Source organism: Oryctolagus cuniculus, chromosome 4 (genome assembly GCF_964237555.1).
Source record: "Oryctolagus cuniculus chromosome 4, mOryCun1.1, whole genome shotgun sequence".
NCBI lineage: Eukaryota > Metazoa > Chordata > Mammalia > Lagomorpha > Leporidae > Oryctolagus > Oryctolagus cuniculus.
In genome coordinates this window covers 2,878,440-2,903,265 of record NC_091435.1, presented here as the reverse complement: position 1 = coordinate 2,903,265, position 24,826 = coordinate 2,878,440, and the positions used below count along the sequence as shown (strand labels likewise).

At 65.3% G+C, this 24,826-nt stretch overlaps 1 protein-coding gene across 3 annotated transcripts; it reads right to left on the bottom strand.

The window, feature by feature from the left end:
• Positions 1-1,616: 1,616 nt before the first annotated feature.
• WDR4 (WD repeat domain 4) lies at positions 1,617-22,935 on the bottom strand. 3 transcript variants are annotated; one of them, XM_002724033.5, is made up of 11 exons: positions 22,774-22,928; positions 22,023-22,088; positions 21,522-21,665; positions 13,349-13,505; positions 12,728-12,840; positions 10,186-10,246; positions 8,252-8,350; positions 6,669-6,733; positions 5,287-5,470; positions 4,706-4,775; positions 1,617-4,150 (listed from the first exon to the last, which is right to left on the bottom strand). In XM_002724033.5, the coding sequence occupies exons 1-11, from the start codon at positions 22,860-22,862 to the stop codon at positions 3,975-3,977; spliced, it is 1,224 nt and encodes a 407-aa protein (XP_002724079.4). In that variant the 5' UTR covers positions 22,863-22,928; the 3' UTR covers positions 1,617-3,974. The 3 variants fall into 3 exon arrangements, with proteins under 3 accessions (XP_002724079.4, XP_069927890.1, XP_069927889.1); XM_070071789.1 differs by having other exon boundaries at positions 3,824-4,150; positions 21,574-21,665; positions 22,774-22,935; XM_070071788.1 differs by having other exon boundaries at positions 3,824-4,150; positions 8,249-8,350; positions 22,774-22,924.
• Positions 22,936-24,826: the final 1,891 nt, after the last annotated feature.

Here is a 24,826-nt window from a genome sequence, read left to right as displayed (position 1 = left end):
CCTGCCCCCCGCGGCTTCAATTTCCCTAACACTTTTCTCTACCCGGTATGTTTCCCCAAACTTTCCTCCAACGATACTCCTCCCTCATTTCTCCTGGCCTCTCCCCACAGTCCGCATCCGAGTCTGTTTGTTCTAGCTTTCACTTTCGCTTTCGACCTTAGAGATTTCTCCCAGCTTCCCCCCGTAGTCCGTATCCGAGTCTATGCCTAGGCTTTCAATAGCTTCTTCCGGCTCCTTTTTCGTCCGGCTTTTCCCTAGGCTGTTTGCTAGTCTCTCTCTCCGATATTTTCCCTAGGCTGTTTGCTAGTTTCTCTCTCCGATATTTTCCCTAGTTCTTCCCGTTTCTTCCCTCCTAAGTTTCATATCCGTCCTAAGTTTCCTATCCAAGTCACGGCACCATTATGTCGCTCCCCCTCTTCGTGGAGGAACGACACAGGACCCTGAGCTGTTCTTTCGTCTGCTCGGCCCTCCCCGGGTTTGCTGCTGGTTCTTCCCGGGTTGGCTACTATCCCTTCCACCTCCGTGGAAGGGCAGTTCCCCCTGGCCGCATTCCCCACTTCCGCAGGGGAGCGGCACACCGCCGGCCGGCTCTCTGGGGGCTGCACGGGTTCCCTTAGATGTTCCCCATAGATGTTCCCGGTGCGTGCCGTCTCTCTCCTCCTTTATAGTCCTCTTCCACCAATCCCAACTCGGCCGCCCACACGCCGAGTACGCTGCTCTCCTCCAATCAGGAGCAAGTCCTACAATTTATTAGTTGAACTGGAGGCAGCTGTGCGGAAGCTGTTTACTTCTCTCCCAGCGCCATATTGTGGGAGAGCAGATGCATAGAATAAATCTTAATTCGAGTAACAGTCCAGTCCGGATTGCTCCCCACAGAAAGGCAGAGTTAGAGGGGCTGGCGCTGTGGCGCAGCAGGTTAATGCCCTGGCCTGAAGCACCCGCATCCCATATGGGCGCTGGTTTGAGACCCGGCTGCTCCTCTTCCAGGCCAGCTCTCTGCTGTGGCTGAGCAGTGGAGGATGGCCCAAGTGCTCGGGCCCTGCACCCGCATGGGAGACCAGAAGCACCTGGCTCCTGCCATCGGATCAGCACAGTTCCAGCCAGTTGGGGGGTAAACCAGCAGATGGAAGACTCTCTCTCTGCCTCTCCTCTGTGTAACTCTTTCAAATAAATAAGTAAATCTTTAAAAGGAAAATAAAAAGGCAGAGAGAGGTCCAGCAGAGCTGGGTCAGGAGTGGAGCAGCCAGACCTTGAACCGTGCCCGTATGGGATGCCGGCGCTGGTGGCCTTACCCTTCACCACAGCGCCAGCCCTCCAGAATTTTTTAAAAGAATAAATATTTACTTTAAAAAAGTCCCAACGCAGCCAGCGGGAAGACAGGTGACAGCCACACTCCCTCCCAGCTCTGGACTCTCCTCTGGCTCAGGGCCGGGGCTCCGGCACCACCTTCCACGGTGTCGGGGCCTCCAGCCGGGGCAGGAAGCTCTCGGGCACCTCGGGGCGCCGTCCAGCGCCCAACACCCAGATCAGCAAGGGCCAAGGAGGCAACTGTCCAACAAGAAGGAAGAGCAAAGCGCACGTGGCAAGGGGAGGTTTCCCTGAAATAAACAAGCTCATTTTAAAAAAAAAAGATTTATTTACTTATTTGAGACAGTTATGGAGAGAGAGGGGCTGAGACAGAGAAGTCTTCCATCTGCTGGTTCACTCCCCGAATAGCTGCGATGGCCGGAGCTGCGCCCATCCGAAGCCAGGAGCTTCTTCCGGGTCTCCCACATGGGTGCAGGGGCCCAAGGACTTGGGCATCCTCCACTGCTTTCCCAGGCCACAGCAGAGAGCTGGATCGGAAGTGAAGTAGCCAGGATTTCAACCGACGCCCATATGGGATGCTGGTGCCACAGGCCGGGGCTTTACCTGCTGCGCCAGCACCGGCCCCAACAAGCTCATTTCTAAGTCACGTATTTAAGAGGGATCTCAAGCCACAGGCCGACCAGCTTTCCTGCGCCGGGCGTGCGGCAGACCTGAGGCTCTGCGGGAGTCGGTCTCTGCGGCTGCAGCTCCCAGCAGCCCCAGGACGGGCGAGCAAGCAGCCAGCAAGCACGGCCGCCGGGGGAAAGGTCCACTCGTGGACACGGGGCTGGGATTTCTCATGACCGCCCCCTGTCACATTACTTCTCTTCTGATTTGCTTCCATCATTTTCAAAAGATTTTATTCTCTTGTTTGAAAGTCAGGTTCATACAGAGAAACACCTTCCATCCACTGGCTCCCTCCCCACATGGGCACGACAGCCAGGGCTGGGCCAGGCTGAAGCCAGGTCTCCCACGTGGGTCACATGGGTGCAGGGGCCCAAGCCCATCCTCCACTGCTTTCCTGGGCCTCAGCAGGGAGCCAGATTGGAGGTGGAGCAGCTGGGACACAGCACCCACAGGGACGCCGGCGTCACAGGTGCAAGCTTTACCTTTTTCTTTTTTGACAGGCAGAGTGGACAGTGAGACAGACAGAGAGAAAGGTCTTCTTTCCGTTGGTTCACCCCCCAAATGGCCGCTACGGCCGGCACACCATGCTGATCCGAAGCCAGGAGCCAGGTGCTTCTCCTGGTCTCCCATGGGGTGCAGGGCCCAAGCACCTGGGCCATCCTCCACTGCACTCCCGGGCCACAGCAGAGAGCTGGCCTGGAAGAGGGGCAACCGGGACAGAATCCGGTGCCCTGACCGGGACTAGAACCCGGTGTGCTGGCACCGCAGGCGGAGGATTAGCCTAGTGAGCCGGGGCACCGGACAGCTTTACCTTTTTCAAAATGAAAAATCATTCCAGCTCCCACGCCCAACAGGGCTGCGCCCTGGGCAGGTCACAGTCCAACCAGCAAGACCAAACCGGAAGTCCTCCTACAGCCATGGGTTTTATCCAGAAGGCAGGGACAGAAGCAGGACGAGCTCCCCTCGCTGGCTCACTCCCCCGATGCCCGCAATGGCCAAGGCTGGGGCCGGGCGAACCGCAGAGCTGGGAGCTCAATCCAGGCCTCCGTGTGGACCCAGCACCCAGGCCTCAGCAGGTGTGAACGGGTCTGGGGCCGGGGCACGAACCCAGGCTCTGGCGTCTTAGCCACCAGGCGGACAGCGGCCCTGAGCCAGGCGTCCCGGGTCCTCGTGCAGGGGCTGAGGCTGCCCAGGACAGACGGGGCTGGGAGAGAACAAGGCACTTCTGAGAACGTTCAAGCAGAGGGTTTTGTCCCGGGTGAGACCCCACACCTAAGGTGTCCCCAGGACACGCGGCCGCTGCCACCTTTGAGACCGGGACGAATCTGCTCGCGCGCCTGCCTTCCCAAATCTCAGGCAGCACACCCGCCAAGGGGCTCCGCTCCATCGTCTCAAGGCCAAGGCCACATGCCACTACACGCCCCCAGGAGGCTGCCGGGGCTCCTCTCCGTGGAGGCCCAGAACCCGCGACAGCCACGCACCTGGCCGCAGGCGTCGCCCTGGGAGGCGGGGTCTGGGGGGCCACTGCCCTGGGGGCTGCAGGGACGGGGGCCTGAGCCCTGACAGTATGTGAGCTTCAGCAGCCCCAGGGCTGCCGCAGGCCTCCGGCCTCCAAGCACGAGGACATGGAAGTGTGACAGGCGGCCCGGCCCGCAGGACCCAGGCTGAGCGGCACCGGGGCACAGAAGCCAGCCGCCGTCGTGCCGCAGCCGTGCGGCCGCCGTCACGGTCTCAACGTGAAGGTGAGTGAGGAGCGGCGCTCACCGCTCGCCCACACTGTCCTCACCCAGGCTAACGCACTGCGCGGCTCCCTTCAGCCAGGGCGCGCAGGCCCGGCTCAGCGCCGCGGCGTTCCGAGCCGCGTCTGTCCTCGTCTGTCCTCTGCTAGTGGCTGGTCCAGCCTGTCACCACGGCTTATCCATCAGCCGCCAGGGCGGGGAGGAACAGGTGAAATGGGTTCCAGTGCCGCGAAGCTGGGAGCGCCACCGCCAAGCCAAAGGTCAGCAGCCCAGGGCCGCCGGGCCCACCCTGCCCCTCTTGGCCGGGCCCTGGGGTCCGGGCGGGGGGCTCCTGCGGCGCTGCCGCAGCCTCTCTTCCTTCTTCTTCAGGTATGACGTCATGTTGTCGAAGGTGGCCTTGTAGAGGCCGTGGAAGGCACTGTCGGCACCTGCGGAGCCTGGCAGGGAACAAGGACGCGGGCAGGTGGGAATCGGCAAGCAGGTGCCTTCCTGCGGGGCCTCCAGAGCCTACACGCTGGCCACCCCCAGGAACCTGCTTCTGCCAGACACAGCAGGGAGTCGGGACTGCACAGTAGGGGGGAGGGGAGGGGAGGGGCACCTGCTTCTACCAGACACAGCAGGGAGTTGGGACTGCAGAGTAGGGGGGAGGGGAGGGGAGGGGCACCTGCTTCTACCAGACACAGCAGGAGGCCTGGGCGGCACCCACGCTGCCAGCATCTCATCTCATCTCGTGCTGGCTGTTGGTGAAGTGCTGGGCTGACAGGGACCCGGAGGAAGCCAGGCCCTCAGTCTACGGCTCTAGGGCCGAATCCTCCACCCCGGCCAGGGAGCAGGAAGGGGTGGACGAGGGGTGACTGCAGCCTGCGAGCCCTGGACGGAGCTGCCCGTGGCTCCTGGCCAGAGACTGCGTGGCTTGGAGCGTCAGCGTGCGACCGTCGCACACAGCCCCGTCTTCCCTTCCAAGCAGGCCGGTCGCCCTGTGTGGTTCTCACCTTCCAACATGGCCCAGTTCCCACGGAGACAACGGGAGAGTCTCTCCACGGAGGCGCTCTCGGGGACAGCCTGCGGACGACGGACGCCCGCGTCAGCGGTAGGCAGGACCAAGCAGCGCCACCACGGGGTGGGGGGCCCATCCCGGGAACACTGGCAGGCAGGCATCCTGTCCTGAGGCGGCTCCCCTACCACCCAGGAGCCCGCGGGCCCGGCAGCTCCCGGGCTCGGTGCTGACCAAAGTAGCCAAAACGTTGCAGAGCGTTTCCAAAGCTCGGCCAGAGCGGTTCGGGTAGGAGGGATGCAGGTTTCCAAAGGGCCCCACACTGCAGACTCCGCTCCCAGCACCCGGACACGCACAGTAGCAGGGCTAGGGCGCATCGTGGGGGCTCTACAGTGTCCCACGACCACCCCGGGCACAAGGCTGCACCCGTGAACGACACCCTCCAGGCCACAGCACTGACCTCTCGCCTGAGACCCGGGGCCAGGGAGTCCCAGGAGCAAGGTGGCGAGCCCTCTGTGCCCCAAAGCACCATGGGAGCGCCCGGGGACAGGCCGCCAGCGCCCAGGGCCCACGTCTCACCTGCCACTGGCCGCCCACGGGCCTGCAGAGCACGAGCGGGGCCTCGGGACAGTCCTGGAGGACCCAGAGCCCCTGGGCCTCCTCGAACGCGACGTCCCACACGCGGTGCTGGAAGGTCATGGGCTGCCTGAACTCCAGCTGCCGGGCGGCGGCGTCCAGCTGGAAGATGTAGACCACAGGGACGCTGTCCGCAGGGGGAGGACGGTGAGGACAGAGCACAGGGGGAGGGGCCCTGACCCGACCCGCGTCTGGTAAACCCCCGAGGGCTGGGGTGACGTGCTGCGTCACCTGGCAACGGTGACCGGCACAGGACAAGGACAGCGGGATCCGAGGGCCCCTCCTGCGGGGCAGCAGGCAGAAGGCTCAGCACCACATGGCCAGCTTTTCCAGTCTTAACTGGATCCTTGCTTCCCCATCAAACTGAGACCACGCCCCCAGCTGTCCCCAGCACGAGGGAGCCGTGCAGAAAGCACCGGTGGCTGTGTCGGCTCAGGACTCAGCTGAACCACCCCCCCCCCCCCAGCAGCATCCCAGCCTCCGGGGCTGTCACAGCCCAGACGGGGTGACAGCCACCATCAACCACGGGGGAGCCCTGCATGGGAGACCAGCGGGGCCCACGGGGGAGCCCTGCACGAGAGACCAGCGGGGCCCACGGGGGAGCCCTGCACGGGAGACCAGCGGGGCCCACGGGGGAGCCCTGCACGGGAGACCAGCGGGGCCCACGGAGGAGCCCTGCACGGGAGACCAGCGGGGCCCACGGGGGAGCCCTGCAGCACACGGGAGACCAGTGAGGCCCACAGGGGAGCCCTGCACGGGAGACCAGCGGGGGCCCACGGGGGAGCCCTGCACGGGAGACCACCGGGGCCCACGGGGGAGCCCTGCAGCACACGGGAGACCAGCGGGGCCCACGGGGGAGCCCTGCACGAGAGACCAGCGGGGCCCACGGGGGAGCCCTGCATGGGAGACCAGCAGGGGCCACGGGGGAGCCCTGCAGCACACGGGAGACCAGCGGGGCCCACGGGGGAGCCCTGCAGCACACGGGAGACCAGTGAGGCCCACGGGGGAGCCCTGCACGGGAGACCAGCAGGGCCCACGGGGGAGCCCTGCATGGGAGACCAGCAGGGGCCACGGGGGAGCCCTGCAGCACACGGGAGACCAGCGGGGGCCCACGGGGAAGCCCTGCAGCACACGGGAGACCACCGGGGCCCACGGGGGAGCCCTGCACAGGAGACCAGCGGGGCCCACGGGGGAGCCCTGCAGCACACGGGAGACCAGTGAGGGCCACTCGACTCCAGTTAGGCCACAGCTGCAACACCGAGAGCGCAGCTCAGAGCCCTCAGCCCCCTGCCGGGGCACCCAGGGAGCAGCACCTCACCACTCACCAGTCACACAGCAGCGCCACACAGTCCTCCTGGGCCCAGAACGCGATCCTGGACGCCGCAAGCCTCTGCCGGGAAAGACAGCCAGTTACTGCACGTCACCTGCGGGGACCCGGGCTGAACCCACCTGCCCACCTCAGGGACACTTCCTGTACGTCACCTGCGGGGACCCGGGCTGAGCCCACTGCCCACCCCAGGGCCACTTCCTGTACATCACCTGCAGGGACCCGGGCTGAGCCCACCTGCCCACCCCCAGGGCCACTTCCTGTACGTCACCTGCGGGGACCCGGGCTGAGCCCACCTGCCCACCCCCAGCGACACTTCCTGTACGTCACCTGCGGGGACCCGGGCTGAGCCCACCTGCCCACCCCAGGGACACTTCCCGTACATCACCTGCGGGGACTCGGGCTGAGCCCACCTGCCCACCTCAGGGACACTTCCTGTACGTCACCCGCGGGGACCCGGGCTGAGCCCACCTGCCCACCCCAGGGCCACTTCCCACACGTCACCTGCGGGGACCCGGGTTGAGCCCACCTGCCCACCCCAGGGCCACTTCCCGCACGTCACCTGCGGGGACCCGGGCTGAGCCCCCCTGCCCACCCCAGGGCCACTTCCCGTACATCACCTGTGGGGACCAGGGCTGAGCCCACCTGCCCACCCCCAGAGCAAAACCGCAAGACACTCAGTGCCCACACGACAAGGAGGAGAGGAGACACTGTGAGAACATTCTGGAAACCAGTGTGGGAAGGAGAGGTACCGACTCCATGTTCCTCAAGTAACTCCAACACACTGAGGCGGTGACCGAGGGGAGGCTCTGGTCAAAAGGCAGGCCCGGGCGCGGGCACGGGCACCGCAGCTGTCTCGCTGCCTGCGACGCCTGCGTCCCGCACCAGAGCGCCGGGTGCGAGTCCCAGCTACTCCACTTCCAACCCAACCTCCTGCCGATGCGCACCCTGGAAGGCAGATGGCTCAAGGCCTGGACCTCTGCCACCCACACGGAGACCTGGGCGTCAGCCTGGCCCAGCTGCACCTGTCGCTAGCATTGGAAGTCTGCCTTCACAATAAATAAATATTTAAAAAAAAAAAAAAAAGCTGACTTCTAGGGTCCAGCAGGAGAGCAAATCCTGAGCCAGTGCATGCACCACGGCGCCACGAGGCCTCGCCATGGCGGAGAGGACGCTGGGAGGGCCCCGCCCCGCCCCGCCCCTGCCCGGGCTGACAAATCCACGTGTTGCTCTCTGCCTAGCGTCACTGCTTCCCAAACCTTTTACTGATCTGAAAGGCAGAGACAGAGATGAGGGCACTCTGGTCCACCACCGAGATGCCCACCACAGCAGGGCTGGTCGCCCACGTGGGTGGCAGGTACTGCCTCCCAGGCACGTCAGCACAGAGCCGGGGCATCCCCAGCCGCGACCCTATTGGCTGGCTTCCCCCAATTCTGAGCTGTATAAACGCAGCAGCTTCCCACGCACACTATTGGTGCCTACAGAAGCTGACGTGCACAGCTTCTCCCACTCCATCCGGTGTGGCCAGCAGACCCCTCCCCCACAGGGACAGGAGAGGCAGCCCCGAGCCAAGCACACTACCTGGTGGCCCCCTGGCTCCGCGGGCTCCTGCAGACCGGCCAGGTGGCAGCAGTGTAGCTGGCGGCCACTCCTGTACTCCCACAGCCGCAGGGTGGAGTCCTGCACACAGAGACCGCGTCAGCACACGGGCCTGGAGGGGTCCCAGCCCAGAAGCAGGTGCAGGCCACTGAGGACGGCCGGCTATGCTCAGGGCCCGCTCCCCCAGTGACAGCCAGAGCTCAGGCCAATCAGAGCCGCATGGTCAGGGGGACGGTGAACCAGCCAGGCACAAGGCCGGGGCAGACCCCAGGCCCATGCGGGCTCGTCACCGACACAGAGCCAACACCGCTGGGCTCTGAAGCCACCAGGCCACGGCGTTACTTGTGACCATCTTCAAATGCCGGGAAGAGATGGACGGGAGTTATCCCAGTCTGTTCCCGGGCAGCAGCGTCCTCTGGGGGCTGCCTGTGAGCACACACAGGCAGACACACATCACAATACACGTCACACAGGATACACGCCAAACGTGTCCACTCACATCATGGTAGTCACATGTACACCCACATCACGATACACACACCACACAGGATACACATGCCACACATGTACACTCACATCACAATATATACAACACATGTGCGCCCCACATCACGATACACACATCACACATGTAGACACGCACATGATATATGTCACATGTGCACCCACATCACGATACACACATCACACATGTAGACACGCACATGTCACATGTGCACCCACATCACGATACACACATCACACATGTAGACACGCACGTCATGATATATGTCACATGTGCACCCACATCATGACACACACATAACACATGTAGACACGCACGTCATGATATGTCACATGTGCACCCACATCACGATACACACGTCACACATGTAGACACGCACGCCATGATATATGTCACATGTGCACCCACATCACGATACACACATCACACATGTAGACACGCACGCCATGATATATGTCACATGTGCACCCACATCACGATACACACATCAGATGCACATCACGATACACACATCAGACACACATCACGGTACACACGTGCAGACATGTACATGATACACACGTGCAGACACGTACATCAGGGTACACGTCACACACGTGCACGCATGCACCTGCACCATTGCAAATCTGGCAGATAAACACGGAGACCAACACACAGCGACAGGCCTCTGCTCGCTCCCAGACCTCTCCACCAGGGCGAGAAGCCACGAGCCTCTAGCAGACGCCCGGTGAGGAGAGGACAGAGAGAGAGCAGACCTCACAGGGCAGAGGCACAAACGGGCTGGCTGCACAGGCCAGCAGGGCCCAGGGGCCCAGGGGCCCGGAGCAGGGGGAAAGCAGTGAGCTCAGTCGTGAGGCAGGCACGGGGGTCCCATTCCCTCTGCTTGCATGACAGCAGACCCCGCTCTGAAGCGGAGGGGCAGGAGACCCAGAGGGGAAACCACACAGAACACAGCGTGGGACAGACTCGGCCATGGTCCAGCCTGCAGGACACCAGGGACGTACTGCCTTCACTGGACCACGCCAGGGGCGGCCGTCCCAGGATGCAACAGCAGCGGGGAAGACCAAGAGCGGGGGCAAGGCAGAGCGAGACTCGGACCGCCCGCGGGAGTCCGCTGAGCGCACACCGCAGCCAGGTCCCGAGCCGCCAGGGGGCGCGCCGCCCGTGGCCACTGCACGGCCAGGAAGCTGAGCTCCGCAGCCAATGTGAGGGCCTCCCTGTCACGTGCTCCCACCTGGGACCCCAACACCCCGAAGGCATGGCAGCCTGAGAAGACGTGCACCCCGTACACTGCACACAGCCGACACACACGTGCACGCACACACACCACACACACGCATGCACGCATCTCTGAGACGCAGACAGGGGTGGAGGCTGCTCTCCCCATGCTGGGAGGGGCACGGTGACTCACCCCAGAGGACGACAGCAGCAGCCCAGGGTGCCCAGGAACCACAAAGATGCGACTCACAAACCTGTAGCAGGACAGGGGCAGAGGGTCAGCCGTGTAACGGGACACACACGTCTGCCACTCGGGGACCCACCCACTCCTCCAGGAAGGACAGGCCCTGCTCCCCAGGCCCCAGGCTAACCAGGTGATGGTCTCCAGGCAGCACAGGCCCTGCTCCCCAAGCCCAGGGTAACCAGGTGACGGCCTCTGGCAGCTTGGAGAAGCATAGGGCCGGCCCGGCTGAGGTGCCCAGGCACACCTGCCACGAAGACCCCAGAGTCCGCCCTGCCCAGCTGCGGAGCTCAGCGACACCGCAACACGCTCCCCACCTCTCCCCGAGACTCCTGCACGGAGGCCCTGGGGAGCCCAGCACAGGGGCAGGGGGCAGGGGGCAAGGGTCCACACTGACAAGCTGAGTCAGACCGCAGTCCAGTCCCTCAAGGACAACGCAGCCCCGATGTCCCAGTCCTGTGTGGCTGGCAACCTGTCCCCACCGGCCCAACATTGCCCGCCACGCCCGGCTCAGCTGGCAAGAGCGACCCTGAGGCCTGGCTCTCCACAAGACCCACCTGGGTCTGTCACTTGTGGGGCTAAGTCTCCCTGCTGTCCTCCCAGGCTGAAGGCACGGACCTCAAGCAATCATGGATGGCGACACAAGGTCCCCTCAAGCAATCATGGGTGGTGACATGAGGTCCCCTGGTCCCCAGCCCTGCCCAGCATTTATCCCATCACGGAAACAGCCACTGAGCCACTTCCTGTGTTGGAGAGAGTCGCAACAAAAGCCCCAGGACGCCAGGGGTCACAGGGTCACTGGACACGCGTGTCCACAACGGGCTGAGGGCAGCACTGCCCAGCAGACGGCGCGCACCTCAAGGCCAGCTACAGGCACGCTTTAAACCTGCAGAAACCAATGAGGAGCCTCGGTGCTACCTCCACGTTGCCCCAGACTCGGGCGAAGTCGCACAGCGCGCTGAGGCGGCGAGGGGTGGGCACTGGCCGGGGGTAGCACATGCAAAGGCCCTGAAGCCAAAGCCGGCATCTGGCAGGGCCAAGCAGGGGGAGATGGCCGAGGGCTCCAGACACGAGAAGCCCCAGCTGGGTCCCTAGGGAACTGGGAGACCCAAGAATGAGCCCTCGCGATGGACAGGCTGGGTACCACACCTCCCTCGAAGCCAATCTCCGTATCCGCCCCCTCAAGAACACAGAGCAGTCTTGGAGTCGAATTCGCTCCCCGACTTCTTCCACTGCTCAGATACCGGGGTGTCACACACCGCTCAGCCACAGGCCGCGGCCTAGAGGACCGCAGAGTGCATTCACGCAGACCAAGACGGCCACAGCCCCAGGCGACGGACCCCGGAACCACGCCCCGGCCGATGCAGCCCATCAGCCTCTCCCAGACACGCATCAGCACCTCCCCCAGAAGGGCTGATGGACGGTCCACGACGCCTCCCCAGACCTCCGACAGCTTGCCGGCCAGGAGCCACAGACCCAAGGTAAGGCACGCCTGCTCCAGACTGCTAACACCACAGAGTGTCCCCCCTCGGACACCGCTGGGCTCAGCCACAGACACCCACGTGGAGAGTTTTCCAGGAACCAGACTCATCCCCAGGCTAGGGTGGGGCGGGGGCAGGGTACCCCAGGAGGATTCAGTGTGGGGGCGCGGGCAGGGGGACTGCGGGAGGACTCGGCGTGGGGGTGTGGGCAGGGGTACCATGGGAGGACTCAGCGTGGGGGCGCGGGCAGGGGTACCATGGGAGGACTCAGTGTGGGGGTGTCGTGGGGGTGTGGGCAGGGGTACCACGGGAGGACTCAGTGTGGGGGTGTGGGCAGGGCAACCGCGGGAGGACTCGGCATGGGGGCGCGGGCAGGGGTACTGCAGGAGGACTCAGCGTGGGGGTGTGGGCAGGGGTACCATGGGAGGACTCGGCGTGGGGGCGCGGGCAGGGGGACCGCGGGAGGACTCAGTGTGGGGGTGTGGGCAGGGCTACCGCGGGAGGACTCAGCGTGGGGGCACGGGCAGGGGTACCGCGGGAGGACTCAGTGTGGGGGTGTGGGCAGGGGTACCATGGGAGGACTCAGTGTGGGGGTGTGGGCAGGGGTACCATGGGAGGACTCAGTGTGGGGGTGTGGGCAGGGTTACCGCGGGAGGACTTAGTGTGGGAGCACGGGCAGGGGTACTGTGGGAGGACTCAGTGTAGGGGGCACGGGCAGGGAGACTGTGGGAGGACTCAGTGTGGGGGCGCGGGCAGGGAGACTGTGGGAGGACTCAGTGTGGGGGCACGGGCAGGGAGACTGTGGGAGGACTCAGTGTGGGGGTGCAGGCAGGGAGACTGTGGGAGGACTCAGTGCGGGGGCACGGGCAGGGGTACCGCGGCAGGACTCAGTGCGGGGGCACGGGCAGGGGTACTGCGGGAGGACTCAGTGCGGGGGCGCGGGCAGGGGTACTGCGGGGGGACTGGGCGCGGGGGCGGGGAGGGGCACGGCTCTGCGGAGGGCGGGCACTCACTCGGTGTGGCCCAGGCAGAAGGACTCGATGCTGTGCGGTGCCGCGGCCCAGCTCACCCGGATCTTCTCGTCCCGGTCTGCGGTGAGCACAAATCGGTCATCAGGACTCACGGCCTGCGGCGCAGGGGAGAGAAGGAAGCCACTCGTTGGTCTCTGACAGCACCCCTGTCCCCCAGCAGGGAGGACGAAGACCCAGGGCGTGGGCGCGGGCTCCTGCCCTCCTGAGTCTGGTGCCGGACCCCCTCTCCGTCTCGGGGTGGTCCCCGCGTCCCAGCCCTCATCCAGCTCCATGCTCCTGAGGCCGGGGGTCCCAGCTGATGCCTGTCCTCTGCCGGGCAGTCTGGACCCAGTGCCCCCGCCAGCTGACCCACCCAGCCGCCACCTCCTGTACCCGCCTCCCCCACTGCCCCTGCTGGGCCCACCGTGGCTCCACCACCTGGGACTGCGGGCCTCGGGTGTCTGCGGGTGACCTGCTTGCGGGGGGTGGGGGGGACGGCCCTGGAGCAGAGGGTGAGCTCGGGGCTCCTGCTCGGGGCTCCCTCCACCTCATCACCCCTACCTGGGGCCACCCCTCGCCCACGGCCGCTCCTGAGCACGGAGAGCAGAGGTAACTCCCACGTACCACGTCCAGCAGCATGGACAGGTGCCCGAGCTGAAGCTGGCCGCTGGCGTGAGGCTCCGACACGGAGAAGGAGTAGACATCGCCCGACTTGTCGGCCACCAGGACCTTCTCCTCAGAGGCCGTGAAGGTCAGGGCTGTGCACCTCCTCACCACGGTCCTGCAGGCCAGAGAGACCCCCGGTGAGCAGCCAGGAGGCAGTGACGGCCCCTCCAGACCCTGAAGCCACACGCGGCCACCTGCAAACAATGAGGGCTCGGCCTCCAAGCGTCCATCAGGCCGTCAGTACCGCGCGAACCAACCCTTTACCATAAAACAGCCACAGCTGCCGGCTTTCTCCAGCTGCAGGCTGAGTAAGGGTCCCGGCTCGTTCCAGGCAGGCCCGAGGATGCACACCGCGGGTGGATGACGTAAGGCACATTTCAACGCAGTGGGTTCACCAGGACGTGACCGCTAGCACGGAGCCCCTGGACCCCACTGGCCCACATGTGCCCCTTCCTCCCGCCACCGAGCATGGGGCCACGCCAGCACAGCCACGCCAAGAACCGAAACACCGCCAACGGCTGAGCGAACCTCACTTCTGCTCGCAATGGTAGGAACCAGGTGGAGACACGGGGTGGGTGGCTGTGGGCAGTACGAAGCTCTGGCCCTCAGCTGGCACAGTGTCAGGGCACCATCGAGTCTCCGTGAGGCGCAGCACACGCATGAATTCGATCCTCGGTCCCCAGCCACAAAGTTCTCACGTCTGCCAGCTGGCTCGGCGAGAAACAAAGCTCCCATCCACCCCTCTCCCTAACCAGGGCCAGGGTTCGAGCCATCGCTCCCCACTTGAGTTCCGTGGGAATCTCCCAGGTAGGGGTGACACGGCCTCTGGCTAAGGGAAGGTGCCACACAGGTGCACACAGCCACACTTGCCTCCCCCGAGCAGCTGTCCCCGCTCTGTCACCAAGGGTGTGGCAGCTGCCAGTCCCCACAGGCGGCCGCGGGGCACCTGCCTCCCACAGCTGGGTACCAGGTGCCAGTTCAGACAGGGACTGAGACCTGGCAGAATGCCGTCCCCAGTGCATGGACCAAACGGGGCTCCTGGGCTTCTCATGGACACAGGAACTAAAGGACAGAAGAAAGGGACGGGCCTCCGGGCTGTGTCCCCAGCCGGCCGTCTCCTCTTCCACGTGGCGAGGCCATAGGAGCCGGCGCAAGACTCTTGGGCTCTGGGGCAAGAGGAGTCCAAGTTCCCAGAGTGCGCCATCATGCAAGCAAACTGCCGGCTGGGCCAGCAGCGCTGTCCCCACCGGCTAATCACGCGGCTGTGACAAACGCAGCCACAGTATCCAGGAGTGGTGGCCTCGGCTTCCAAGATGACATCCAGCCCAGGAGAGCCCACCAGGGCCCAGAGGAGCCCCAGCGCCTGCAAGCCTCCCAGGCAAACCTGTCCCGGGGCTGACCCCAGGGTCTGAGGAACCAGGCCCCAGGCAGGACAGCTGGCCATCGCCCACTAGGGCGCCGCAGGCAGCCGGCGCACTCACTCCACCCGATGCCCGGCCCTCAGCCTCTGCAGCCTCAGCTCGCGGCACTTCCTCTTCCCTCCAGAGTCAGGGGTTCAAGGCCCAGAGCCCCCACGGAGGAGCTCGCCCACAAGCACTCAAGGCTGAGCCTGAAGCCCCCACGACGGAGCTGGCACCGCCCTGAGCCCGATTCCGGGCCGCCCTGGTCAGGCCCTCCAGAGCACGGGGTGTTGCAGGAGCCCACACCTTCTCTAGCCCCAGCGCCCAAACTCAGGTTTCCAGAAGGAAGCCACCCCTGCGCCTGCGGGCGGCCGTGCCTGGCTGCAGACTCTCCCGGCCCTCGCTGGGAGCGGTCACCACAGGCCTGCGGGCTCTCGTTCTCAAATGCTGAAGACCAGGGCAGCACCACCTGCGTGCTCCCCTGTGCCGGGGAGCCGGCCTCGGTCCTCCTAAACCCCCTGGAGGAATCCTTGTCGCCTCGAGTCCCACCTGGGCTGTGCCTCAAATCCCTCCCAGGCCACGTCTGAGAGAAGCAGCACCAGCAGTGACCACTGGATGGGGCTCCGGGCAGCAGCAGCCAGCAGTGACCACTGGGCGGGGCTCCGGGGCTGGTCCCCACTCAAGCACAGCCCCCAGCAGTGTAGACCCCCCCCACCGCCAAGTGGATCAAGGCAGATAAACTCCAAGTGCATAGAACCCACGTCCGACAGGATGAGGGTGGGCATTTTCTGAACAGGGTCCATTGGACACATGGGCATGTGTACCCCAAACATGGGAGGGGCCCTCAGATCCAGGGAACACTTCACCGCCCCGTCCAGCGAGGCTGCTCCAGCCCCAAGCCGGCCAGCTCGGACCCTGCCGTCCAAGCAGTTCCCACTGTCCTAACGAAGCAGCCTCTCCCAGCCCCCCTCCCCCCTGACCGGTGTTCCCAGAATCCACCCCACCTACCAGAAACCTGTCCCCATCGAAGACAGCTGAGCTCACTATGCCCAGCACCAAAACAGCCACAAATACAGAATTCTAAAGGAACGCAGTCAGTAAGAGAGCCTCAGGAACTCGAGGCTTGGCGGGAGAGGGAGCAGGACTGCACCAGGCACCTGCAGTCACCCCGCCCACGCTGGGCCGGGCAGTCCGAGGAGGGCCTTCAGGGCCTCAGGGCCGCCCCCAGCTGCAGCCACTGGGCGTGGTCACGTGGCAGCCGAGGGCATCAGATCTGCAATGTGCCCTCCCCGCACCTAACTGTTGGCTACACAGAGTTGTGTTCCTAAGCACAGCCCGTCACCAAGAGGAAGCCGCGAGCTGCCTAACACCACCCAGCCGAGTCTGAGGAGGCCCCAGTGTGCGCCCCTCAAACTACAGAACCCCACGCGGACTCTCCTCCCCCACCGAGGACACCGCCATCACACCCACACTGAAGTCTGCACGCCCCACGGGCCTGGCATGCGGGGCACCCTGCCCCAGCCAGCCTAAGTGACGAGTCTAAGTGCCACAGGAAACCGCTGAGGGCTGAGAGAATCCTGGCGTCCACCGTCATCCCAGCCCAAGCCTTCTGGGGCGCTCAGAGCCACCGGGAGCCCAGGGCACGGCAAGCTCCCTGGAGGAAGGTGAACAGGCTCCCAGCACCCCTCCTCCCAAGTGCAGCCACACCGGGAAGCCACGCCTGCGCCTGACTGCCCGGCTACACACTGTCCAGGCCAACAGACACCTGCAAGACACCCGAGAGTGAGCCTGTGCCCCAGGGCCACCAGCCGGGCCTCGTGCTGCCGCCACCCCACACACGGCAGTGCTCACTCCTGAGTGTGGGACACACACTGCCCAAACACAGCCAGCTCGCCTGCCCTGTCTCGGGAGGTCACGGGAGACCCGGGGCCTAGAGCCCCAGCACCCAGCTAGCAGTGACAGGGCAGGGGCCAGGGCCACCCAGTACCACTCTGCCGCTGCAGAGGCCCCAGCAGTGTGATGGAGGACGCAGCGGGGCCCGTTCCACAGCGGGAGCTCCTGGACACTGCCCAGTGCCGCTGCCCTCGGCTGACGTCTGCGGCCCTCACCACGGGGAGGCCGCCCTGGCACAGCTCTCAGCGACCACAGCCCGACCACGTGCCCCTGGACTCAGGCAGAACAGAGACACTGTGGGTGTCCCACAGCCCCTGACCATGTCCCCTGGACTCAGGCAGAACAGCGACACTGTGGGTGTCCCACAGCCCCTGACCATGTCCCCTGGACTCAGGCAGAACAGCGACACCGTGGGTGTCCCACAGCCCCTGACCATGTCCCCTGGACTCAGGCAGAACAGCGACACTGTGGGTGTCCCACAGCCCCTGACCATGTCCCCCGGGCTCAGGCAGAACAGCGACACTGTGGGTGTCCCACAGCCCTGACCATGTCCCCTGGACTCAGGCAGAACAGCGACACCGTGGGTGTCCCACAGCACCTGATCATGTCCCCCGGGCTCAGGCAGAACAGCGACACTGTGGGTGTCCCACAGCCCTGACCATGTCCCCTGGACTCAGGCAGAACAGCGACACCGTGGGTGTCCCACAGCACCTGACCATGTCCCCTGGACTCAGGCAGAACAGAGACACTGTGGGTGTCCCACAGCCCCTGACCATGTCCCCCGGGCTCAGGCAGAACAGCGACACTGTGGGTGCCCCGCAGCCCCTGACCATGTCCCCTGGACTCAGGCAGAACAGCGACACTGTGGGTGCCCCACAGCCCCTGACCATGTCCCCTGGGCTCAGCAGGAACAGTGACACTGTGGGTGCCCCGCAGCCCCTGACCATGTCCCCCTGGACTCAGCAGGAACAGTGACACTGTGGGTGCCCCGCAGCCCCTGACCGCGTCCCCCTGGACTCAGCAGGAACAGCAACACTGTGGGTGTCCCACAGCCCCTGACCATGTCCCCTGGACTCAGGCAGAACAGCGACACTGTGGGTGTCCCACAGCCCCCGACCATGTCCCCTGGACTCAGGCAGAACAGCGACACTGTGGGTGTCCCACAGCCCCTGACCATGTCCCCCGGGCTCAGGCAGGAGCTTGATCCCAAACCAGACATTGAGGGAACCGAGAGGATGGACACACAACCTGGCCACAGCATTTGGAGGTGGGCATTCAGGAACGACTAGATCACTAGCGGGGAGGCCCTGAAGCCCGGAGGCTTGATGAGGAGAGGCCAGGGATCACTGGACACCTGCACAGACAGACGGCCACCTGTCTCCTGCCACACGAGGCCTGCACTGCCCTGGGACTCTGACCAGCAAGAAGCCATCGCCAGATGAGAGCCCCAGACCTTGAGACTCGAGCCAGGATCAAGCTCTTTCCTGATGGAGTGGGCCTGCCCCGGTACCGGTCTTGTCCAGTTCTCCGTCCAAGTCCCAGAGGTAGAGAGGCGGGAGGAGGTGCGGGTTCAGCGTCACTTCAACAGGGGACGGCTGGGAACAGGGGACTGTGCACACAGCTCGCTCTGGGAGGCAACACCCAGGAGCAGGCGCACACCTGCAGAGCCGCCGGGCAGCGCCAGCGGGGCTTGGAACGCGGGAGAGGACGACTAAGAGTTAACACAGGAGACCAAAGCAGACCCTGAGGAAGCAGACAGCTGCCCCAGAGCCGGGCGAGAACCTGGGCGGGCCTGCAAAGGGCTGGAGCCAGCAGAGGGGCACGGGAACCCAGACGGCCCGGCCCGGAGCTCGACCCCAGGCCTTCCGGGTTTGCGGGAAGCGCAGTCCCCGGCCTCAGTCACCTCCCGCCTGCCACCGTGAAGCTTCTGTGGATGGGGGGGGGGACGACACTCCGTTGACTGGGTCAGCTCCCCCCCATCAACAAAGGAAAGCGCACACACCCGAGGAGCCCGGAAGCACAGAGCTGCCCTGCCCCCTCCCTCAGCCAAGTACACGCGACAACAGCTTCCCCGCGGCCTTGGTGACACCCGTGCTGTCCACTCCGTCACAGCCACTCAGACTCCAGCGGGCGGAGCAACAGACCCCTCGGAAGGCAGGGAGCGTCCTCTAACGGAATCACACGCACGCCATTCGCCCCGGCAGCTCGTGCGGGGTGCCCGGACACATCAGTCACGAATGGGAGACAGCTGTGTATCAGTGCCCAGCACTCCGGAACAGCAAAGCAGAGAGAAAACACCTCCTCGCGGGGCAGTGGAGAAAACCACGGCCGTGCCAGGGCCGTGCCACGCCACGTTAGCCGCCCTTGTCACCAACCCTGCCCGGGAAGACGGCGGCCCACGACTCCAGAGCCGGGCCTGCCCCTCCTGCACGGGAGAGCGGATGCAGGTGCTGGCCCAGCCCCAGCTGCACCCGCCTGGCGTGAACCGTGGACGGACGAGCTCGCTCGCTCTCTGCCTCTCACATAACTGAGTGAGCAGCTAAGGAACGAGTGAATCTGATTACTGCCGCTCCAGAGGCTGCGCCCCACCCCCCCACTGCCCTCGACTAACCCCTCACAGCCCACAGCCTGCACTGACCGCTGCCCTCCCCTCCCCCGCTTCATCCTGATAGGCAGAGTCAGAGGAGAACACGCCCACTCACAGGCCCACTCCCCAAACGCCTGCAATCAACAGGCCCCTCGGGTGCTAGGCACCCATTACCCGAGCCATCACGCTGCCCCCAAGACGCAGCCGCAGGAAGCTGCAGTCGGGAGCCAGGGCCAGACACCAAAACCCGGTGCCCAACGTGGGCCATGGGCGTCTCAGCCAGCGTCTCCACCCCAAGCCCCAAGGCCGCCCCCGCCTCCCTCCCTCCCTACCCTATTGGAAGTCCAATCCCAGCAGCCAGCGGGAGCAGCAGGGCACCGCCATCAGCCGCGCCTGGGAAAGCCGGCTCCTCCTGGTGAGGGACTCCCACCGCCCGCAGAGCTGCCGCGGCTCCTGCCTCCAACCGTCTCATCCAACACCACACACCACGTGAAACAGCAAAGCGGCCACAGCGCCTGCTCCTCAACATGACCCCAAAAGAGGGCAGGAAGGGTGGTCCTCCTCGCAGCGCCATCTGGACCCTGGCTTCGCACTCCTCTCGGAAAACAAGACGGAGCAGCGGCGAGCAGCTGGCCTAGTCCTCACCACACTGCTTGGGACCCCCCCACCCCCTCCTAGGTGCCCCCCCTCACCCCGTCCCAGGCGCCCCCCGCCCTCACCCCCTCCCAGACGCCCCCCACTCCCACCCCGTCCCAGGCGCTGGGCTCCAGACCCAGCGCCGCGGCTTCCTGCGGCAGCGGGGGTTGAGTTCCGGGCTCCTGGTTTCCTCCGGGCCCAGCCCAGTGTTGCAGGCATCTTGAAGACCTCCCCGTGTCTGTCTCTGGCTCTCTGCCTTTCAAATTAAAAAAACAAACCAACCCACCCCACAGGGCCGGCCCTGCGGTGCGGCAGGTTAAGTCGCAGCCTGCAGCGCCAGCCTCCCTCACCAGAGCACTGGTTCAGGCCCCGGCCACCCCACTGCCCCGCCAATCCACTCCCCAGCTACAGCGCCTGCCACCCACAGGGGAGACCGGACTGGAGCTCCCGGCGCTGCCTTCAGCCTGGCGACAGCCCTGGCCACTGCTGTCACTCAGGGGCTGAACCAGCAGACGGCAGAGGTCTCTCCCTCGGTCTCTCTGCCTTTCATATAAATAAAATAAACCTTAAACACACACACACACGGGATCTAACAGCCCCAGTGACTCAGCTGTGAGCCAGTTAGAACGGACTTTCCTGGCCCTCAGTAACTCCAGCGTCACACCTGCGGCGCTGCCATCGTCCACGGGTAAACCACACGGCTTCCGGGGCCGGGGCAGACCGCGCACCACGCGTGCGCACAGTGACGCCAAACCATCATCACAAGGATTCCGGCCCCACCCCGCCACAGAGGCGGAGCACGTCTGTGGCAGGATTCAGGGCGACAGAAACGCTAGCCTGCCCGGCGTCACCCACAGGGCGCAGCGCAGGAAGCCCTGGCAAAGCTGGGCCTGGCACTGTGGTGCCACCATGAAGCTGCCCCTGGAGACACGCGCACCCAGACCAGTCTCGGGGATCAAGTCCCAGCCTCCTGCTAATGCCAGCCCGGGAGGCAGCCGCCGGCGGCTCGAGCCCTTGGGTCCCTGCCACCCACAGGGGCCTGGGCTTCCTGGCTCCTGACCTCAGCCTGCCCGCTGTGGGTATTCAGGGAGTGGACCCACGGACGGAAGATTCGGTGACGGGACGCCTCGGACGGGGCCGAGCAAGGCCAAGGGCGTGCTGGGGCTGGCTGGGTGACGGGACAGTGAGGCCGCGGCGTCCTGCTGAGCGGCCCGATGCTGAGCTGTCCACTCAGACACGCGGACGCCACGCTCCAGCCCAGAAACAAACTCACCCAGCTCACAGCTGCAGCACCCACATCTCAGTGACCCAAACCCCAACACCTCCCGGCACACGTCGTGAATCCCAGGCCGGAGGGACACCTGTCTGGAAAGCGGAGGGCACCGTGGCCAGGGCAGCTGCGCCCCATCCCCCTGCCCCCACCCCGCTGACTCGCCTGCCGTGGGCTCTCCAACCCCCCACCCGGAACGAGAGAACGAGGCCCCTCGAGCGCCGGAGGCGGCTGCCCCTGGTGGCGGTGCGTGCCAGCTGCTGGCCGCTGGTGACTGGCTACTGCTGTGGCATGCAAGCACGGGGAGGGCGAACATCTCAGTTATTCAGCGCTGGCATCGCATACCTGACACTCAGACATTGCCACGGTTTTGTACGGAAAAGAACCAGACGCTTACTGTCATCAGTCAAAGCAAAATGGCTGCCGGACGTGGAGAAGGTGGACGCCAGGATCGTGTCACTGCCCTGGTCCACGGGCTGTCCGTCCTCCCTGGGAAAGACACGAGACAGTCAGGCCTCCGGGAGGGTCCAGCGCCAACTCCCGGCCGCAGTGCGGGGGATGCAGCAGGCGCCACCTCCCATCTCCTAGCAAAACCCGCTCACTGCAAGGCCCCAGGCAGAGTCAGGCAGCGAGGGGGTCGTGTCAAACACTCCTCGAGAAGCGAGCGGAGCCCAGCGCCGCTGCAGGGCCCCGCGGGCAGCCACGCACACACAGCGCCCGCGCCACCGCCGCTCCCCGCGCCTGCCCGCGCCCGGCGTCCGCGCTCCGGGCTCCTGGCTGGAGGGGCCGCCGCTGTGTCCCGGGGGCAGCTCGCTCGCCCACGCGCCCCTCCGGCCCCCATCTCACCCTCGGTTTTCCCGCGAGGTCTTCTCCGCGGCGCTGCAGTCGTACGTGAAGACGCTGTCGCCATCGCTGGGGAGAGACAGGGACGGGGGGTTTTAAAGCCGGCACTCGGACTTCCAGCGCCGCCCAGCTGTCTGCACGCTCGTTAGACGGCGCGCGAGGAGGAAAGCCCGGTGCAGAACCCCACGGAGGACTCGGGGCGCCGACCCGTCTACTCTGCGCACGCCACCTGCAAGGCCGTCCCCAAAGCAAAGGCGGGCAGAACCTCAGCAGGAGGCGACAAGCCGCCCCTCGGCTCCCGAAGCCCCACGCGACACGGACCAAACCAGCCCTGCTCCGTCGCGACACCGCCTTCCCCACGCGAGGGCTCCCCACGCCGCCGGCCGCCGGGGCGCAGGCTGACCGCGGCGGGGCGTGCGTGACTCCCGCGGCTCCCCACGCCACTGCCCGAGGCCGCCCACGGCCGCCTCCCCCAGGCCGCGCCGGCACTGCGGACGCGCGGAGCACAGGGCCCCGGGGGCACCCTCCGGGTGCGGGCGTCCCGACCCCACCCCCGCCGCCGCCGCCGCCCGGAAGAGTCCGTGCCCGACTCGGAGGCCGCTGGCCGGGACAGGACGGCCCGAGGCCCGGGCGGCCCCGCGGGCTGCGTGTGCCCGGGCTCCCTGGGCCACCCCCGAGCGATGACGGAAGGAGCGCGGTCGCCAGGTCCGGCGCGCGCCCGCCACCTGGGCTCGCCGCCCGAGGACCCCCTCACCTGCACGCAGTGGACGCGGCCAGGAATCGGCTGCCGCCCCGCACCACCAGCGTCTGCCCGCACAGCGCCAGCCCCACGGAACACGCCATGCGCCCGGCCGCCCAGCCGCCCAGCCGCCACCCACGTGCTCCCGCCCCGCGGCAGCGCCTTCCTGCCGTCGCCGGGCGGTGACGTCACGGGAGACGCCGCGTGTTGGCGTACTTCCGGGCCCGCGTGCGCATGCGCGGAGGGCTTGGCTTGGCCGCTGTGGGTGACCCAGGCGCCTTGGTTCACCAGGTGTGCCCGCGGAGAGGTGGTCCACGCTAGAGCGAGAACAAGAGGGAGAAGAGGAAGACTCCTCCATCTTCTGGTTCACTTCCCAAATGGCTGCAGAGCCAGGGCTGGGCCAGGCTGAAGCCAGGAGCCTGGAGCTCCGTCTGGGTCGCCCGCATGGGTACCTGGGCCCATCCTTTGCTGCCCTCCCAGGCATTAGCAGGGAGCTGGATCAGAAGAGGAGCAGCCGGGACTCGAACCCGTGCTCTTCTGTGCGATGCACGTGCTTGTAAGAGCTCAGCGTGGACCTGGTCTAGCGCCTTGTGCTGTCTCTGCTCTGGGGTTGGACACGCTGCTTCCCCTGAAGGCGCTTTATAGCATTCTGTGCTCTCTTTAGAGGGAATACTGTCTTTTCTTTCTTTCTTTCTTTCTTTCTTTCTTTCTTTCTTTCTTTCTTTCTTTCTTTCTTTCTTTCTTTCTTTCTTTCTTTTTTTTTTTTTTTTTTTTTTGACAGGCAGAGTTAGACAGTGAGAGACACAGAGAGAGAAAGGTATTCCTTCTGTTGGTTCACCCTCCAATGGCTGCTGCAGCCGGTGCACCGCGCTGATCCGATGGCAGGAGCCAGGTGCTTCTCCTGGTCTCCCATGGGGTGCAGGGCCCAAGCACTCGGGCCATCCTCCGCTGCACTCCCTGGCCACAGCAGAGAGCTGGCCTGGAAGAGGGGCAACCGGGACAGAACCCGGTGCCCACATGGGATGCCGGCGCCGCAGGTGGAGGGTTAACCAGGTGAGCCGCGCCGCCGGCCCCGGAGGGAATGCTTTCCCTCTCTTCACATAGCCAAGGCCAGGTGAATACGCGTCTTGCACTGAGACTTTTAGTTGTACTCAGAGTCTCCGCCATGAGGTTGTAAACTTAGATGGTTCTAAAGAAAATGAATGAATTAAGGCGAACCCTAAACATACAGACAGGATGTGGAGATGCAGACCCCTGTGTTGGATGGTGAAGTGTTCAGCCCGTGTGGCCAGGTGGCCACAGGCACAGGTGGGTCCCCTCCCTCTGGGATGGGGCTCTGGCCGGCTGGCACGAGCCGCGTGCTGGCTCTGTTCCACGCAGGTGGCCACAGGCACAGGTGGGTCCCCTCCCTCTGGGATGGGGCTCTGGCCGGCTGGCACGAGCTGCGTGCTGGCTCTGTACCAAGACGAGACGCCTGGGGGAGGAGACCTGCAAGAACGCTCACTTCCCAGCAAGCTCCCCGCCGGCCTGCTCCTTCTGTCTCCCGGACACAGTGAGCCCCTCCTCGTCTCTCCAGGCCTGTGGGAGGGCCTACCCCTGCACTGGGTGTAACAGCCACGGCTCCACAGGCCGCTGTCTGGAGGGGACAGCTTTGCGGCTGGTGGTCACCCAACTGGACAGGGCCCTGAGCCCTGGTGCAGCGGGCCGTCGGGACCACGGCCCATCCTGGGGGCGCCAGAACCAGGGTCTGATCAGAGTGCCCAGGGAGTCCGGGGACTCGTAGACCGGCTTAATCCAGGTATAGAACGAAGACGGCACCGAGTGGTGCAGGAAGGCGAGGCGGGCGCTGCGGGCACCACCCGGTGGTGTATTTCCCCGACAGGCTTGGCTGGGCCCGGCGCGGCCGCGAAGTGTCTCAGGCCACAGCAGGTCCACGGCCGAGCTGGCTTTGCCATCGTCGTAACTCAGCAGCTCTGGACCTGCACCCAGAGCCTGGAGGCTGCCACGATGTGAGACCCTCCTCCCTCCCCGCACCGGCACCCCTCCCCCACCCTGCCCAGGGCCTAGC

Coding starts and splice junctions, on each gene's coding strand:
- WDR4 (XM_070071788.1), bottom strand. CDS start 22,862: ATGGCGTGTTCCGTGGGGCTGGCGCTGTGCGGGCAGACGCTGGTGGTG. Junction 8,351..10,185: donor TGCTGCTGTCGTCCTCTGGG/GTGAGTCACCGT, acceptor CTCTGTGTGCAG/GACTCCACCCTGCGGCTGTG. Junction 6,734..8,248: donor AGCCAGGGGGCCACCAGGTA/GTGTGCTTGGCT, acceptor CTTTCCCGGCAG/AGGCTTGCGGCGTCCAGGAT.